The 17,442-nt window shown below is 42.3% G+C and overlaps 1 protein-coding gene across 6 annotated transcripts; it reads left to right on the top strand.

The window, feature by feature from the left end:
* The first annotated feature begins 697 nt into the window (after positions 1 to 697).
* zgc:91944 (uncharacterized protein LOC436941 homolog) lies at positions 698 to 16,960 on the top strand. 6 transcript variants are annotated; one of them, XR_005074275.1, is made up of 12 exons: positions 702 to 959; positions 2,299 to 2,410; positions 3,601 to 4,030; positions 4,343 to 4,428; positions 5,472 to 5,582; positions 6,674 to 6,886; positions 8,055 to 8,211; positions 10,215 to 10,297; positions 11,287 to 11,382; positions 11,667 to 11,785; positions 15,029 to 15,317; positions 15,522 to 16,960. XR_005074275.1 is itself a non-coding variant. In XM_037093170.1 (11 exons), the coding sequence occupies exons 2-11, from the start codon at positions 2,329 to 2,331 to the stop codon at positions 15,173 to 15,175; spliced, it is 1,521 nt and encodes a 506-aa protein (XP_036949065.1). In that variant the 5' UTR covers positions 698 to 959; positions 2,299 to 2,328; the 3' UTR covers positions 15,176 to 16,960. The 6 variants fall into 6 exon arrangements, 5 of the variants coding, with proteins under 5 accessions (XP_036949065.1, XP_036949063.1, XP_036949067.1 ...); XM_037093170.1 differs by having other exon boundaries at positions 698 to 959; positions 11,670 to 11,785; positions 15,029 to 16,960; XM_037093168.1 differs by having other exon boundaries at positions 15,029 to 16,960.
* The last annotated feature ends 482 nt before the right edge of the window (positions 16,961 to 17,442 follow it).

The raw sequence follows: 17,442 nt of genomic DNA, 5'->3' as shown, positions 1-17,442 counted from the left end.
TTCTTCAGTGAGCATGATTCCTAAAATGTACTGTATGTATGAACCAGTGCCCCATTTGCACTCAGTAAACTAGCCAACACACCCTTATACCTGAGATACCCAAGTTACATTCTACCACTAGCGCGATCATATCCATTACAAGACATGTTCACTGAATTTTAGCAGAAATCAGGAAAATTGCCAGAGCGATTCCTTAGAATCTCATTTGCTGAAATTCTCACCAGTGTGTTTATACAGCAAAAAGGCTATATCGAAATGTGGGGTCCAAAAGCAGACGGCTAGATCAGAAGTATTTGCTGGGGAGTCCATCACAGAACATTTTCTTCTATTAAAATTATTATCGTCATAATTGCTGTTTAAATTCCTTTCACTAAATTCTTGCAATTGAGGGAGGCAGCCCATTCTGCAGACAAACACTTATGTGTTGGGTGGTGCTGTGTCAAGGCAGACAGATTCAGTGGCACATTTTGCATTAGTCAACCAAAATAAGAGAATAAATTATTTAGCTGCTGGAAATAGATAATTGTTATTGCCCCATTAAGTATTGTCTATGTATTGCATGCATGACAGTTCTTGATATTTTAATTTTATTTAGATAAAACATACCCATTACTTTAATTTTGGCATTACGTGATGTTTAAATTGAGCTGTGGCCTTTTAGTGGGTACAGTATAACCGGAAATCATGATTATAATTGTTGCTAGCTTGACAGTGGTGTCGGGTGAGGGGTCATAAATTGAGACAGACTCCTCACATTTGCATAAACTATTTCCCCACTGCATAGCTGAAAGACAATATGACCCCGCACCGTTCACACTCGGCTCAGTAATTCACCATCAGCTCGGACCGAGGAATTACTTTCTTTACTGGGGTTTGGTGGAGCGCCACTTTGTCTACAGTTTCCACTATCTTCCCTCTCCGCCCAGCCGGCTGCTGCTATCTCTCCACAGCAACGGGAGGTAAGAGAGGTGCTCCGCGGTGGGACAATCCTGCGCTAGCTAGCTGTCGGCTAACTTAGCTAGCTAGCGAGCTAAAGCCGTTAGCAACTGGCCGCGTCGCAGTCGGACACTCGACCTGACACATGATGTCTGTTTGCGGTCACGTTTAACCATTAATGTTCCGTAAATAACACCACATCTGAAACGCTGGCAACGTAACACACAAGGTGCAAGTTTTGGATAAGTTGTTAGCCCAGACGAGACAGACTGTAGTGTCTAGCTGGCTAGACTGAATAATAGTACTTCCTGTATCCATCAAAATAAAAGCGCTATTTGTGTACATTGATAGCTTTTACAAAAATCTAAGGCTACAGTGGTTTTGTAAAAATAAAAAGATATGGTGTCTTGTAGATGATTTACACTACTGAAAATTCGTTAGGGATATTGGGATATTTATCCTGTGACATTTCTGAATTTTTCTTTTGTGTTTTGTAAAGATTTGCGGCTTCTTATTCCCGCCTCCCAAAATAATAATAATAATAATAATGCTACACATTTCATTTGACTTGCATATCCATGTACATGCATATATGCACCCATATCACAACATCTCAAACTAATTTTGAGTAGGTACAAATAGTTTATGTTAGATCTGACAATGCCTGCAGTAAAGTGGAAACCGTGAACTTGAAAGTTACTAACACAGAATTGAGACATACAGCAATAAAGTATGTTATGAGAATACATTTCAGTTCAGTTTAACCCTACATTTGGGTGCAGTGTGGTGGCTTAATCTAGCTGCAAGCCCACAGATGTTAAGTAAAATGCTTTTAAGAATTGCAGAAAAAGAAATAGATTCAAAATGTGACTGTTTTTTTTTTTTTTTTATTCCAGCCAAACACAACTGGATAAATATGTGTATCTTTTTTTATGGGAATTTCAGAAACTTGGTCATGAGAGCCATTTTATATTGTCTTGTCAGTACAACTACTACTATTATTGTTATTATTATTATTATTATTATTATTATTATTATTATTATTATTATTATTATTATTATCAATGTAATATTATAGGGTCGAAAAGTTTCTCTAGGAAAATGGCTTTATTTTGAAGGTCACTGTGCAGTGCTTCCGCTGTGTGTGTGACCCGTTCCGTCTGGCTTCACACAACAAGGCAGCGGGCAGCTATCGATGGGAGGCTGGTGCTCAGGGGAACCAGCCAACCAGAGTTGACGGTGTCGTTAGCTTAGCCAACATAGCCTGCTAGCGAGTCATCCGCCGTTGTAGGTTTGCCAGCATGCTAATAGGGGCAGCTTAACCGCAACACACTGCAGCAAGTCTCCTGTCTGACTCTGTAGAGGTCCAGCCGAGCTGAACTCCTCTGAGCCATGCGACAGTGGTGTGTCCCCGCTGCGACCCCTCGCACTGAACCACTCCCGGGGCGCCTGTCTGTGTCACCCCCTCCGCCAGGTAAGATAACCTCAGTGACGGGACAACTTCTGGTCGAAGTAAAATCCAGCCTGCTGCTTAGTTTTCTTCTTCTTCTTCTTCTTTTTTTTTTTTAGTTTAGCACAGAAACAACCCCGAATTACCAGTGTGGTGTATTTGTCAGAGTTTAAGTAACGTTACTGTAGCGCTGATAGGAGCCACTCTGTCCTGTAAACACGCAACATTTAAAGCCGAATTCTTTGTTATAAAATTTGACAAGTTAACTTTGTCCTGGTTGTCAACAGAGGAACATGTGTGAGAGGATTACACTTCATGCATCCTGAAATGTATCGAGTTATTCGGCACACATCCCATCTAACAAGATCAACTTTTTAATGCTACTGTAGCGCACCGCTGATTATTTTGGTGGAAGTACTGATGCGTAAAATCATTCTGAGATTGGATTGGATTTATCAGATTTATAAACTGTAATAAGTTCTGTTGCCCCAGATGTTTACCTGTTTCCAGTAAACAAGGTCATGTGACTCAGGTGGATGTGACTAGGCTGAGTTGACCTGATGTTAGGTTATGTATGCCAGGGTGATCTTACTTTAGTTCCACCCTGGACAAAATGGAGCAAGGTTAGCCCCAAGTGTCTGTGCCAAGTGTTTGAAAGGGTGCCAAAATGTTGAATGACCCAAGGGTTCTTCAGAGGAGAATGCAGGCAGGGTTTTTTTTTTTGTTGTTGTTGTTTCCCAGCTTCATAAACCAGAGCTGTATTTATTCAAAGTTATTTGGCCATATAAGACTGAAATTATTTAGTCAGATTTGCATTCAAAGTCTTCAAAGTTGTATTCAGGATAAATAAACCCCATCAAAGGAAGTGTACTGTTTGAATTCAGCTTTGCTTATCTTTTTTTATTTGGGTTTTCATCTATTAATAATCCTCTCATCATTTATCAGTTTGTTGGAGGTTCTGAAGAAGTTTGCGCCACGTTATCTAAATTTACGGATAATAAATCAAAGGTGCTGGGTAGAGATAAATATAGCAGTATATCTGTTTATCTGGTGAGAAATCAACCGAAGCATGCAGACCTTTGGTGTATTAATAGGGCCACAGTTGGTTCCTATTCACAGTTGGTTCCTATTCACAGTTGGTTCCTATTCACATACAAAGTTGGTCTTGTATTTCACTTAAAACGCCAGTCTCGAAATCACTTTGATGCCTGCAGATGCCAGGATGGAGTGCTGTGAGGTGGAGCCACGCTACACCATCGAACAGATCGACCTCCTGCAGCGCCTGCGCCTCTCCGGCATGACCAAACCTCAGATCATCCACGCTCTGGAGTCCCTGGAGAGGCTCGACCCAGACCACCGCCCGCAGCACTGTGACTCTCAACCCGCCCCATCCAACAACGCCCCCACCGCGGCCGCTCCAGCGCCGTCCTCGTCTTCATCCTCCTCCGCCTCCTCGCTCTCCCTAGCCTCTGCCACCACGCAGACCTCCGGCCTGGACGGCGCCGCTCTATCCCCCAGCAACAGCTACGAGGCCTCGCCCCCACCCCTCTACCCTCCCAGCGTGGCGGTTCAGCGGTCATTCAGCTACGACATGATGGGAGAGGAGGAGTGGGACCTGGAGGAGAAGGTGGATGAGTACATGAGGTGAGCATGGAGGAGGGAGGACGGTGGAGCTTAGTGTTATCAGAGAGCTGAGCGAGGACAAGTTGGAAAGCAAGACCAAAAGAATGGTAGAGACAAAGAGAGACTATTATAACATCAGATAATGACAGCTACTGTCCCCAGAGGGCCAGGCTTATTCTCCAGAATTTTAGTGGAGTTAATTCAGGTCAGGTGTTTTGGGACGGCTGAGAAAAGAGAAGCACCAGTGAATAAGGTTAGTCAGAGCAAAGGCTGCTGTTTTAACCACCGTGTAATAGTTCTAATGCCACAATGGCTTTTTCGTTGCTTTTACAGGAGAGACAGCAACCTGGTGAAAGAGGAAATCAAAACCTTCCTCAACAATCGCAGGATCTCTCAGGCAATCGTAGGCCAAGTTACAGGTACTCTACTGCTTTGCCTCATGTTACAGCTTATTAACAACTACAAGGACACATGTCAGATATCAGTAGTGGGGCACTAATGTTAACTGATATGAAGAGAGGGTAATCTTTGAGAATTGTTTTCTGGTTTAACTGGGGATTGTTATAATTGGGAATATGCTATAGTCTTCCATACTAATGAAAAGGTTGAAATTAAAGTGTACCTTACTGAGGACCAATACTGGCTGAGTTTACGTCCCTCCTCTCTAACACTATCACTCTGGAGTGCATTCTACTCTTGCCAACAGCAATCCAAGTGTTCGTTTAATATTACACCTCCAGCTTGTAATGCTAATTAATCAGTTATTAAATTCAAAATGGGCCCAAACGACGTATGGGCAAGAATCAGTGTTTGTCATTTGTAAAGTGTTGCAGAATCATACCCCATCAGTCTTGATCAATGATAAGTAGTTAAAGTCATCTTCACACAAAAAGTGCCTTTCCATCCAAACATTTGCTGCTCCCAGCTTCTCGAAAGTGAGAATTGGCTGCATCTCTCTGTTTTTCTGTCTCTGGAAATCTCGTTTTGGATTCAACAAATTATTTAAAATCATCATTCCTAAGTCATTTTGTGTTCGGGAAAACAATGATCAACATTTTTCACTCTTTTTCAGATTTTTTTGGGAAGGTTACAGTGCTTTGAATATATACATGATCCTGTTAGATCACCAGGAAGGTTGGTGCTGATAATGCAAGATACTTATAATCAGGTAGAGAACTGCTTGTGGCCTCCACAGCCAGTGCTCCACTTATGAGTAATAAATGCTGAACTTCACAGGTAGCAGCGTGTTCACACCAGCAAACCCCCGCCCCACCCCTCCTGAAAGAGAATTGCACATGCCCTTAATTAAAGTATCAATGTTGGAATGGCTTCATTAGCTTAACAGGAGTATTTCAGGGCTGGCTCCCAGCCCGTCTCAGTAGTACAGATGCTACCAGTGCACCGTGAAATAAATCAATGTCTTAAAAGTGTTAAGGTAACATGGCTTGCCTCCGGCACACAGGCATCAGCCAGAGCTACATCTCCCAGTGGCTGCTGCAGCAGGGCCTTGAGATGAGCGACTCCAAACGCAGAGCTTTCTACCGCTGGTACCTGCTGGAGAGGAACAACCCAGGTGAGACACGGGGCAGGGTCAGGGTTGTGGGGTTGGACAGGAAACATAAGTACAATGTGTCAGGTACAGTTTGACTATAACACTGTAGGACTGGGACTATAGAACATTACAGGGGTGAACAATGTCGAGTACATGAAGAATTACGTACATTTCCAGATCAGTGCCTCTGGGTAGAATGCCAGGTTAAAGGAAATAGATTATAGATTAGATAAAGTATGAGAATGTTTCTTATCTTTCTTAATATGAACCACTGCTTGCTAACCTCCCCCCTCCATCTGTCTTTACCCATCCTCCTGCATGGTACACCCACACACCTCTAACCCTTAATGCTAACTCCATCCTGGTCCTCGAGGGCTGCGAGGTCAACGAAGGACACAAGACAAATCTATAATTTCAGAGGAAAGACAAATGATAAAGGTAGTCCTGTCACAGGAGATGGTAATCAATATTATTAAGGCTTCTGGTTTGGGAATGAAACTTTAGTGGGTGAATGCGGTTCTTCTGTACAGGCTAGAGTAACAGCTCAGGTTGGTGCTGACCTCTTCGTGTCCTCGGATACAGATACTTCAAAGTATTTGGTATGGGTTTTTTTTCAGAGAGGGCATGCATTCATGATAAATCACAAGTAAATTTTTTACAAAACAAAGCCGCCGATGGACCATCTGCTGACCCTGCTGCCTCCCTTCATCTTAACCCTTAATTTCTTTTCCCACCCTTCCAAGCTTTGCCTTGCTCCTCTGTAGTTCTCAGCCCTGATGCTGGAGGTACTCTGGTGCTGGTTTTCATTCCGACATGGCTAACAAACCGATTATTTAAGAGTCATACTAACAAGAACTAATTCTCTCAGTGGCCATGATGCTTTGCTTCAAATGAAAGCTCCTATTGACCTGCTCACGAATCTAAGAAGTATCAGTCTTGTCACTCAAATTCAATTTCAATTTGGCCAGTAGACTCAAATACATAATTCTGATTGGAAACTGCCAGGCAGGTCTACAGGAGTGTGGCAGTTAACTCCTAAATACATAAGTCAAACCTGGTGTCTATAATCTGATCCCTGGCCTGCCTGACCGTTGGTTTTGTCCCGAATGAAGGGCTGAGGTGGAGTGAAAGCCAGCACAGCGTGAGTCCCATGCCCAGGGCCAGGGGAGGGGACAGAGACGGGACGGTATCAGGGGCAAGTGGCAGCCTCCCCAACCCCAACACCAACCTCAACCCCAACCCAGTGTGGAGCAGGCAGAGAGAGCTGCTGATGCACTTGCTGCCGTGGTACACTGCTGCTGCTGCAGCCGCCCAGGCCCAGCCAGGTAACCGCGCTCTCCCTGCCCACCCCCGGCCTCAACAGCATGCCACAGGAGGCACCTGTTCATCGGCTGACCTGCATGCCCTTTACCCTGTAGCTACTCTGTTAGCTGGGGATGTGTTTCGTCAGTCTGAAAGGGCAGAGATACTCAGGACAACTAGAGGATTTTATCTCCGTTCCATACTACTGAAATCCTCTTGTCTCTGCCATTGTATCAGCTGGCTGTTGCACCAGCTCCAGTCAAATGTAGCTTAGTTAGATTATAATGTCAGAGTTGTGGTAAACAACAGGGTAACTGTACCTCAAGACGAGCCCTCTGAATACCATAGAAGGTATAAAAGGCCTCTCATTTTACAAATGTTTTTAATATGTTCTCTTGGTCGTCGAGTTTCAGTCAGCACCATCAGACCTGCAGCATCACCCCGAATTTCCACCGGATAAGTGTCCTCTGCATTATGGCTCCAATCCGGTTTTGCTCTGCCAGCCGGCAACCCCCACCGGTTGTGTTTTGTGTCCGCCATGGCGCAGTACGGTAGACAGCTGGCGTTGCGAGGCTGAGGAGTTCTCGCGATAATCACATGATCACTGGCGACCAAAGTTATAGGTCTGTGTTATAAAAACAACAACAGGAAGTGTTACTGATCGAAGAATTGGCAGAAGAGCTTGTGTTTGTCTCTTTTTTGAGACTTGTGTGCTGGTGTCAACATGAAGAGTTTTATTTTGAAAAGTAACCGGATGTTATATTGTGGTTTCGGTGCTTGAATTCCTGTCAGCTTGGTGCTAAATTCAGCTGAATTGCTGCGTCGTGCACCGGCATCCACCAGATATAGAAGTCCTGCGTATCTGCTCAGGAGGACTCCAGACTGCCGGAGCTGGGACGGAGCAGATACACAGCGCAGCGGACCTGGTAGAAATTAACATATAGACTAAACTTATCAGCTCCGCTGGCGTGGCAGACACGTAACCAGTGGAAATTAGGGGTCACTGTCACCGCTGCAGCTAAAACAGAATGTTCACCGTCTCATAATGGGCAAATGTCAATATAAGATATTAGAAAATGTTTTAAAATTTTTAGTTTAAAACATAAACTAACATTATATACAGAATGTAAAGAAGTAACAGTTTACATAAGCACTTAATTATTACATTGTTGCATGTGCTGTCTTCTTCAGGGGCCACCTTATCCATGCGCTCTCTGGTGAAGGAGGAACCCGATTGGAGGACAGGGATCATGACTGGCGACAGAACTGGGCTGGTGGGCGGGCCTCTGAGGCTGCGTAGGGGAAGCAGGTTCACCTGGAGGAAGGAGTGCCAATCAATCATGGAGAGGTGAACAAGTCTCAGTGCTACATACACCACTTTTAAACCAAAATTGATTTGCACGTAGGTTTTTTAAATGCTGGTAAACCTGCAAAAAGAGATGATTGACTCCTCATTGCCAGTGGTTGAATTCCTTGTGTTATTATTTATTTCTTGTGTGGTTCTTGTGTGGTTTGACACAATAGAAAATGTTATTTCGGTTCCTTTTTCGGGTCTAATTTTTCCATCAGTCTCCCTTTCAAATTCAACCCAGAATGAACAGTATTCGAGTGCTTCTTGAACAGCCAGAAAAAGGGCAAAACTTAGTATGTCCAGTCAGGCATTACATCCCCAGAGCCAACCAGAGCTGGAACCGATAAAACACCAGACCTTGCCATGAATATGGATTGCGCCTCTTCCTACTGGACAAAAGCAGGATGTTAATGGGTATTAGTTTTTTTAGTTTTTTTTTTGTGCAGTTTGATAATTAGCTAAACAAACAAGAAAAACTCTATTTCTGTCGTTCTAACATCGTTACACCTGAAAAACCTCAAGTATATTTAAATGAGCTACGGCTACAAGTGATGCTTAGGTTCTCAATCGATTCATCTTTTGGTCTATAAATGTCAAAATATCCTTATAAATCATAAGCTTCTCAGACACTGTTTCACACAGTCTGGAACCATAGATCTTCAGCTCACAATCACACAAGATAAGGAAAAGCAGCAATTCTTTCCAAAGCATTCATGTGAACAAGTGAATGTTTTTACCTTTTTCTTTGGAAAAATACTTGGATGATTGATTGTTAATTAAAAACATTGCATTTTCTGATGATCAGCTCGTTTGTTTGAGCTCTAAAATGAACAGTTTTCAGTTTGTGATCAAACTGCCATGACAAGATATGGTTTTGTTGGTTTACATTTCAGTATTTGGTTTGTTGTAAGAGACAAACACACCTGGTTTACACTGAGTTTGAGTTTTGATTTGAACTTTACAAAACTGATGAAGAGCAACCGAAGACACTTCAGTGTTTGATGTCTGCAGATGAGTTTGAACACGTCAGCACAGGTTCAGCTATCTGGTCACGGAATAATATTCACATATGATAGGAATGCAGCAGTGCCTGAGGTAATTGTTAATATTGATAACCTGCCCAGGATCAAATGTCTTTTATTACTGTTGCACAGAGCAGCACTATTCACTTTATTATGCTGTATCATGTCTCTGCCTTTCTGTAACATATTCGTCCCAGACATTCATCTCAGTAAGTCATAAGGCTGCAGAGAAAGAGGAGTAGGCATTCCTCCACAGTCGTACCCACTGTGTGCAATTGATTTCTCTATTACATGGTTGCTGTAAGTATAGTGTGCAGTCTGGGCACTCTCAGTAATAAGAGCACACGGGCCCTCAGACAGCACTCACCAGCAGTGCCCCCGGATTACGCAATTCTACTGCAGTGCTGATCCTTATGAGCTAGTTTAGACCCAAGGACGATACAGTAGAGGTGAAGATGATGTGCAGTGTGTGTATGTGTGTGAGACGGAGTGGACAGGATAGGGCAACTCAGAGGGTGAGAAGAAGAGAGGCCTGGAGGAAAATTGATCCCTGTGTGTTTTGTAATGTGAGATAATGATTCCTTTTCAGCCTTGGGGGTGATAATGATGATGATGAATAAGACACATTCTGGAGAAGAGAGAGGAACAAATGGTTACTTTGATCTTTACCTGGATAATATATATTTCAATGTATTTGTATTTCTAGGCAAAGGAAGAGATTTAAACTTACAGTATTTCACAGAAATTAATCCCATAACACGTCCATTCATTGCTCCTTTTATACGGAGGACCTCTCCTAATGCTCCGTCTCTGTTTAGATAATGTCCCTACTTTTTCAATACAAAGGCTTGAGGTTGATGAGGTGTAAAATAAGCATCTACTCAGTGCTCAGGCTGGTGCCATCTCCTAATAAATGTTTAACCTGTGGTACAGTGTGATTGAGCTGTTTCCAATACAGAGGATGTTCATCTCTTGCAGCTTCTTCATGGAGAACCAGTACCCAGACGAAGCGAAGAGAGAGGAGATCGCCAACGCCTGCAACTCTGTCATCCAGAAACCAGGTACCAAGAGGCTTTTCTAACTGTGTCAGACCTGGTAATGTAACTGATGTACAAGTCTGTCAGCCCTTGTGGTGAAAAAATAATTCTGTACACTTGATTTGAATTTGTTCTTTAAAGAACAATTGACATGTAATTAGTTGATGGGTATTTCAATATTAAGTCATTCTAGTCCACAGATGTGTTGCTTGTAGCTTGTATAATGTAAATGTTTTCTGCTTTTCTTTGCATCATGTCATTATAGAAGCTTGATTTCACAGAGAGTAAATGATTGATTCATTTATAATCAGGTTAATTAATTGCAGCCTTGATATGAATGTTATATTACAAAATCAAGTTGTATCCACCTCCTATTCAACATAATGCACAATGAATCAGATATAGTAGACATTTAAATGTGTTTCTCTGTCAGAAATAAAAGTCTAAGTAACAGTGTTGTAATGGTGTGTAAAGTAAACATGCACTACATTTTGTGGTCAGTGCAGATGGATTAACATAAAATGTTAACACTTTGCATTGATTTTGAAAATGTAAACACTAACTTTCTTGTCAGGCAGAGTGAAGCCTTGATGAAACAAATTGTGCATATACTGTACCTTTTTAGAGCTTTAGTGTCACTGAAAATTATACTTATGCAAATAATTTTCTTTTAATAGGTATAAAGTGTAGATTCACTCTTGCATGGATAAATCAAATCTCAAGATGTACTTGTATCAGTTTGTATCACGTCTTGTTCATAATTTAGGACTAGGAATTTAAAGTGAGTTTGATTACCTCCACGACGGGATAGTTGAGGATCTTGACTTGTTTTGGAGGGCTGGGCAGTATATATGATATGTTGTTGGGCCCACTTGGTTAAAGATATTGTGATATTCGAAATGTGCAGTCCGAACAATTATGAAGTGGTTGAGAGGATTTCAAAATATCAAAGTATATACAGTATATTTCAAAATGCCTACTATAAATAACATGCTATGCGTGTCCTCACCCAGGCTGTAAACTGTCTGAGTTTGAGCGTGTGACGGCTTTGAAGGTGTACAACTGGTTTGCCAACCGTCGGAAGGAGATGAAGAGAAGAGCAAACATTGGTGAGGACCTTATAAGTTGTTTCTGTCGATGTATCTGCAAATCATCACATTTTCATGAGTTTGTTTTGAGCTTGGTGACACACCATAGGCTTTAAAAAGAGTTCATTCAGGTAGCAGATGTCTTCACCATAACGGAACTATAAATAAAGCCGCCAAAAAGTGGAGAAACTTGAATTACTCTAGAGAGTAACAACATGTAGAATCACATGTTTGTCTTCATTTATATAAAGTGTACATTTTTATATTTCCTGTGTTTCCTTCTCGTCCCTGTCTAACACAACTAGAAGCTGCCATTTTGGAAAGCCATGGAATTGAGGTGCCAAGTCCCAGCTGCCACTCTAACGGTGAGGAGGGAGAGATGCAAGAGTTTGCTGATCAGGTGAATCATCGCTTCTCAGAGCAAGTAAGTAACCAGCTGCTTGAGAAGCAACAGAAAACTGAAAACTAGTAGTAGGACCTGTTGGCTGTGGTAATTGTAGCGAAGTTGCAAATGTTCAGATGGCTGTAATGTATCAGAAACAAACAATGTCCTTCACTGTCTGGGCTTTAGAGTGGTTCCAAGGGAAACACATACCATAAACACTGCTAAAAAAAAGCTGTTTGATAAATGTTCCATAGATCTATGTCACAACAGAAATGCAACTTGTCGTTGCAAGAAAAGTACAGGTTCGCGTCTGTTTAGCTGCGCTAATGAGCCATGCCAATCAATACCTGGTGCTGGCACTGGTGCACATGAACAGAATGCATCCATAATAAATGACATCATTTACCCCGTGTTTGATAGGTGGGAGTTTTTGCCTTGACAGAAAGTCTAATAGCGGCCATGACACTTCTTCAGTTTGTCGCTGTTGACAGTCAGCTGAAAAGTGGGTGCCAGTGTTGTCATCATAACAGCCACTTTGCTACACTGAGAACAAAGTGAGAAATAGCAGGAAGTCTGCGTGGCAGCAGCAGAAACATGGGCCATGTTTTGGCTGATCGCAGAAAAGGAGGAAGCTGACACTCTAAAGTCAATTCACTAACCCTAAAGAAAAAATGTGGTGTATGTCAGCCTTGCATATAAACATGACCATTGTGACTCTATGGGTCATATTTAGACGGTCTAAAGCACAGAGGGCTAGTTCGCTTAGGGCAAGTCCAGGTCCATTTTGCTAGGAAAGTGGCCGAAAATCTGTGCACAAAGTGTTGCAAACAGCGCAAAGAGATGTTACTAAGACTCATAGTCATGTATGTGTTTTGGGTGGAACATAAATCAGACCAATCCGAGTGTTGTGTCCCATTCCCTTTAAGAGCCAGGAGCTCCAGGACCTGACGCATATTGTGGCACTCATCTTTGCTGAGGGATAGGGATGTGATCCTCGGCTGCTGGACCCTCAGCCTGCCATTTCACAATCACCTGTCTCATCAACAACTCTGTTTAACCACATATGAAAAATAAACTGATATCTCACCATGGAGGAGCGCTACTGTGCATCCCTCTGTGTGTGTGCAATTCTCAGTCCATGGATCAGACAGCACGGGTCATAAAAAGTCACCCATATCAATTACGGCTGAGATGAGAGCGGAGAAATACGGCCCTAAATATATAAATGACGTTACTTGCAGAGATCCTCCAGCAGAAACATCAAGTGTATCTCTACATTAACAAACGACAAATTGATACATTAACAGATGATGAACTTCATTGATCATTTAAAATTCCTGCCGCATTCCCTTTGGAGAGTTTAGAACTACAGCTTTCAGTTTTGCTGAATAAATGTGCCATGGAGTTTGTTACAGTACATGATTGCACCCATGGAACTGTTCAATAGCTCAATAACTGAAAATAGCCCCTCATCAGAGTGTGTGAACAGTGTGAACCTGCCTGTGTAGGCCCACCTAATGCGTCCTTTAAATATCAGTAAACAGACTGCGTTTTTGACTTTAGATCAGCTTTTTTGTTGCTCTGTGGCAACAAAAATCCCCATTTTTAGCACATTTGCTATTTACACAACGTGGGCGCTGGTTGTGAAAATGACACCCGCGTCAATCTGATACAATCAAAGACAGGCTGTGCGCCGCCTTGTGCCGAGCACAAGAAAAAGCCCCAATGTGTCTAACTTGGATCTCGTCACCTCTGGGACTTGTGCAAAACTGCTACTGCCTAGAGATCTGTTGTTTTGTCTCGGCTAACATTGTAATGTCAGATCATCATGTGTTCAGGTAACGATATTGAGACAGGTTCACCACAAGGAAAAGGATGTAACAAAAAATCTTAAATGTTAGGTTTCTTTGAATTTATATTCTGCTGACGGCAGAGCAGTTTCAATTTGTTCTACCCAGTTTAGACTTTTTAAAATTGCTTTCAAAAAGACAAATCACTAAATCAAGCAAATACAAATTACAGATTAAAAAGAGGTTAAGTATCAAACTTACTGTTCAGTCACAGTGAACAGTATATGAAGCCCTGAGGTGTTCATGAAGCTCGTTCCACAGGTGAAAAGCACAGAAACTAAAAGCTGCTCCGCCTTGCTTGTTTGTGCACTGAGCAGTAATCGGTGAACTTACACTCTCACAGCGTTCATATTTCTGTGCAGGGCTGATGAAAAACAGATGTAAACATGATATAAATGCTAATTGCTTCGGTAGTGTCCCTGTCTGCATTCACATGTAGAGGCTGCTTAGAAACAGTGAGTGGAAGTCAGAGTGTTTTCTTTTTCGTCTGCAGTTATTGCGTCTTCTGCATTTGCTGTTAAGCAGCGGTTAGACAGCAGCTGTTAGGCACATTAGTGCTGTTTACTGGAGTGGAGCGCTGATCATAGTGGTTAAACTTTGACTCGTTAACATGCTCTCTCCATGTGACAGTTTTTGAATTGTGCGTCGCATGACTACGTCCACTGAACCACGGTGTCTGTGCCGACCCAGTTCGGGATGAACACTTGTACTGTTAGACCCCTGATGGATATGATGATTCAGAATGAAGGGACGCGCCATCATCTACATAATTTCAAGGAGATGATCCGCCTTTGCATTTAACTCTGAGTTTCCTGAGAGGACAGCGTGACTTTAGTGAAAGTCAGCCTCACATATGTAAACAAACTGACGTAAGCAGATGAATATGCAGCATGATTGTGTCACCCTGGATATGTAGATCCCTATGCGGTTAGCCAGAATGATCACAGGGGCTGCTCTTTTTTACATTAAACTGACAAAAAGACAACTTTATTCCATCAGAGTGTTTGTATAGTAACAAATAACATCAGCACTGTTTCGATTAGTTCCCTCGAATCCCCCCTTTCACCAAGCAGTTTTGTCTGCTGTCTCTCCGGAAAATAATGTGTGACTGGCACCATTTCCCTCTGCTTTTAGGTCCCCATTATAAACTCAATGAGTGAATAAACCCATGTTTTGTTCTCGCTGTTGTTATTTGCTGCTCTGAGGAAAATGGAGAGCAATCTAGTTGTTTTTGACAGTGGGGCCAGCAATAATATCACTTTGAAATGCTTTAACAGTTTGAGCTGTCTGAAAACAAAAACTGTCAGTGGGGACAATAAAGACAGAAGAATCCAAGCTGCCACAAAGCTTTGTACTAGACAAGTGTATCTAATCAAGTAGATACAGAGTGTAAATCACAATGCTTTGCTGACACATCCGTACTTTTCCACAGGAAGAGACATCTTCCCTCAGGATTGTTGAACAACAAGACCCCTCCTCATTGGCTACTACAGAGGTGGCAGCCCTGCCGAGCCCCACCCCTCAGGTCCTGGATCAGAAAGAGGAGGATTCAAAAAGGGAGACTGTGGATGAAGAGTGACCAAAGCTGGTGGAGTTTGGATCGCAGTGTTTCGGTTTAAATCAGATGAAATAGGAAAAGAGTATGTGTCCTCCTTTGGGGCCTACGGCACCCAAAACTCAAAGGGAGAAAGGTGCTGAAGCTCGCTGAGGTGCCTCTGATGGTAAGGAGGCCACTGTATTTATCAACAGTAATCCTGCTTATATTAACGGCAATATACAGTATATAAATATATATATCAATATATAGTGCATTCCAAGATGGTATTAAAAAGCCTAAATTCCTTAGAGGGAGAATCATGTAAAGGATACCTCGCCCATTTTAAGCTATGCCTTTTCTTCTTTCTTTGCTACATGCCTTCTTTTAGCCTTTTCAGAGTGTTTGTCTGATGGACTGTGGTGACATGAGCGTGCTGAGCCTGCAGGTCAGGTGTGTTTGGGTATGGGGATAAAGTACGGCATCATGGAACTAGCGTATGGTGACACGAAAGCCCTCTGCTCGCCTGAATGTCTTTGACTCCATCTAGTTCGTAAGACTCTAACCTCAATCAGTCGGCTGATTCAAACAGTCGATCCATCATCAATCTGTAAAGCCCTGAGGGACGACTGGAATCTCAGGTAATCCCAAAAAACATGATGGATAAAGACCGTGAAGAGTTGTCGCAACATGTGCTCTGTTTGCTTTATTTAGATTTTCTTCATCTTAACCAAAACAAGATGTGTTATTTATACCTTTTTATATTAGCGAAACAAGCCGAGGACAATATATCATAGTATCTCTGTGTCATCTGTCTTCTTTGTTATACTGAATGCTGCTGTTTGGTCATTTTTGTACTCGGTCTCAATCCTCAACTCAGCCAGTGAAGCTAGACTAGCTACACAAGTCTACTCAGATTTTTTGTCTTTACTTTTTTTTTTCTTTATTTTTTTTTTTTTTTACGTTTGAAAGAACGCTAAAACCAATGTGATCAAAAACCCGAATGCGTCGTTCTACATGCTCCAAGCACCTTCTCTCCTATTGGAATAAGCTAAAGCTTAAGCTCGTGTAAGTTCGTATGACTGCAAAGCTGCACTTCAAAGTGGATCTCACTCTAACGGAACGATGGGAGTTGCAGACTGTACCTGCATTAGACATGTACATAACCCAGAGAATATACACGTCTATGGGTGCTTTCCTTCAGATTACATTAGCACTATATAGAAACTGTTATTTGTCAAACTTGAAATATGAACTTAGCTGACTTAAACTCTGCAGTACTTAGTCCCCTGTATTTACCGGCCCAAGGCCTGGGGAGTTACTCCCGACGTGTTCATGAAATGGACAAAGACGCTTGTTCTCAAACGGCCCACAACAGGGCGCTACCATGTTACCTCCTAATGCCAAAGCTATGCCAAGGTAGAGATGAGCTACAGAGTGAACTGTGCTCACAGGAACAGGACATGACACAGTCACAACACTATAGATATACAGTACATAGATGTTTATTTGCTCAGTACAACACTAGCCAACTCTAGCTTACCTCAGAATAACTGTGTGTCATGAATGTGTTACAGGCTAACTGACTGTCAGAGAGCTGACAGCAGCCGTTATTGTGACTGTTTATGATATGGACAGTGTTATGTAGCATTTACGACAGAGGGGGTTTGCCCTGTATTGTTAACGTATACTCACCTCAGACAGTTCTCTCGTCCGGCTTTGGACAGGATCCCCAAAGCTGCACGCTGTTTCTGATTATTCTGCTCCTCTCTATCTGCTTTTATCTGACGACGAGAAAACAATAACAATAATAAAACTGTAAACAATGAACGTGACATGTCTTCATTTGTTATTTCATGTGATTTTTGAAGGTCCAGTTTGAAGGATTTGGTGGTATCTGGCACGGAGGTTGGCCTCAATGGAAACTCAAAAGGCTCCGTGTAGAGAGAGTCAGTGATTGGTTTGCCCGTCCTGCACTACTGTAGATGCATGGGGGTGCGGAAGAGGACCTGCTCCCTCTGTAGTTATACAAGACTCATTCTAACGTACAAAAACACAATTCTTAGTTTTTTTCCAGGTGATTTCACATGAATAAATACAATGAATGTTGTATACCATTTCTGCCCCTGATTCCTACACACTGGATCGTTCATGTCTGATATCAGAACGTTAAGTCGGTGACAAGGTGACGAAACTTTATTCAGATGCCTTGGACAAGTTGAGTCACATCAGAAACGGGTCACTGTCTTGCCCTCACAGCCCTTGCCAATTTAGGACTGATGTATTGAATGAATGCTAAACCAATAATGTGT

Source organism: Acanthopagrus latus, chromosome 3 (assembly GCF_904848185.1).
Source record: "Acanthopagrus latus isolate v.2019 chromosome 3, fAcaLat1.1, whole genome shotgun sequence".
NCBI lineage: Eukaryota > Metazoa > Chordata > Actinopteri > Spariformes > Sparidae > Acanthopagrus > Acanthopagrus latus.
This window is presented reverse-complemented; position numbering and strand designations above follow the sequence as displayed.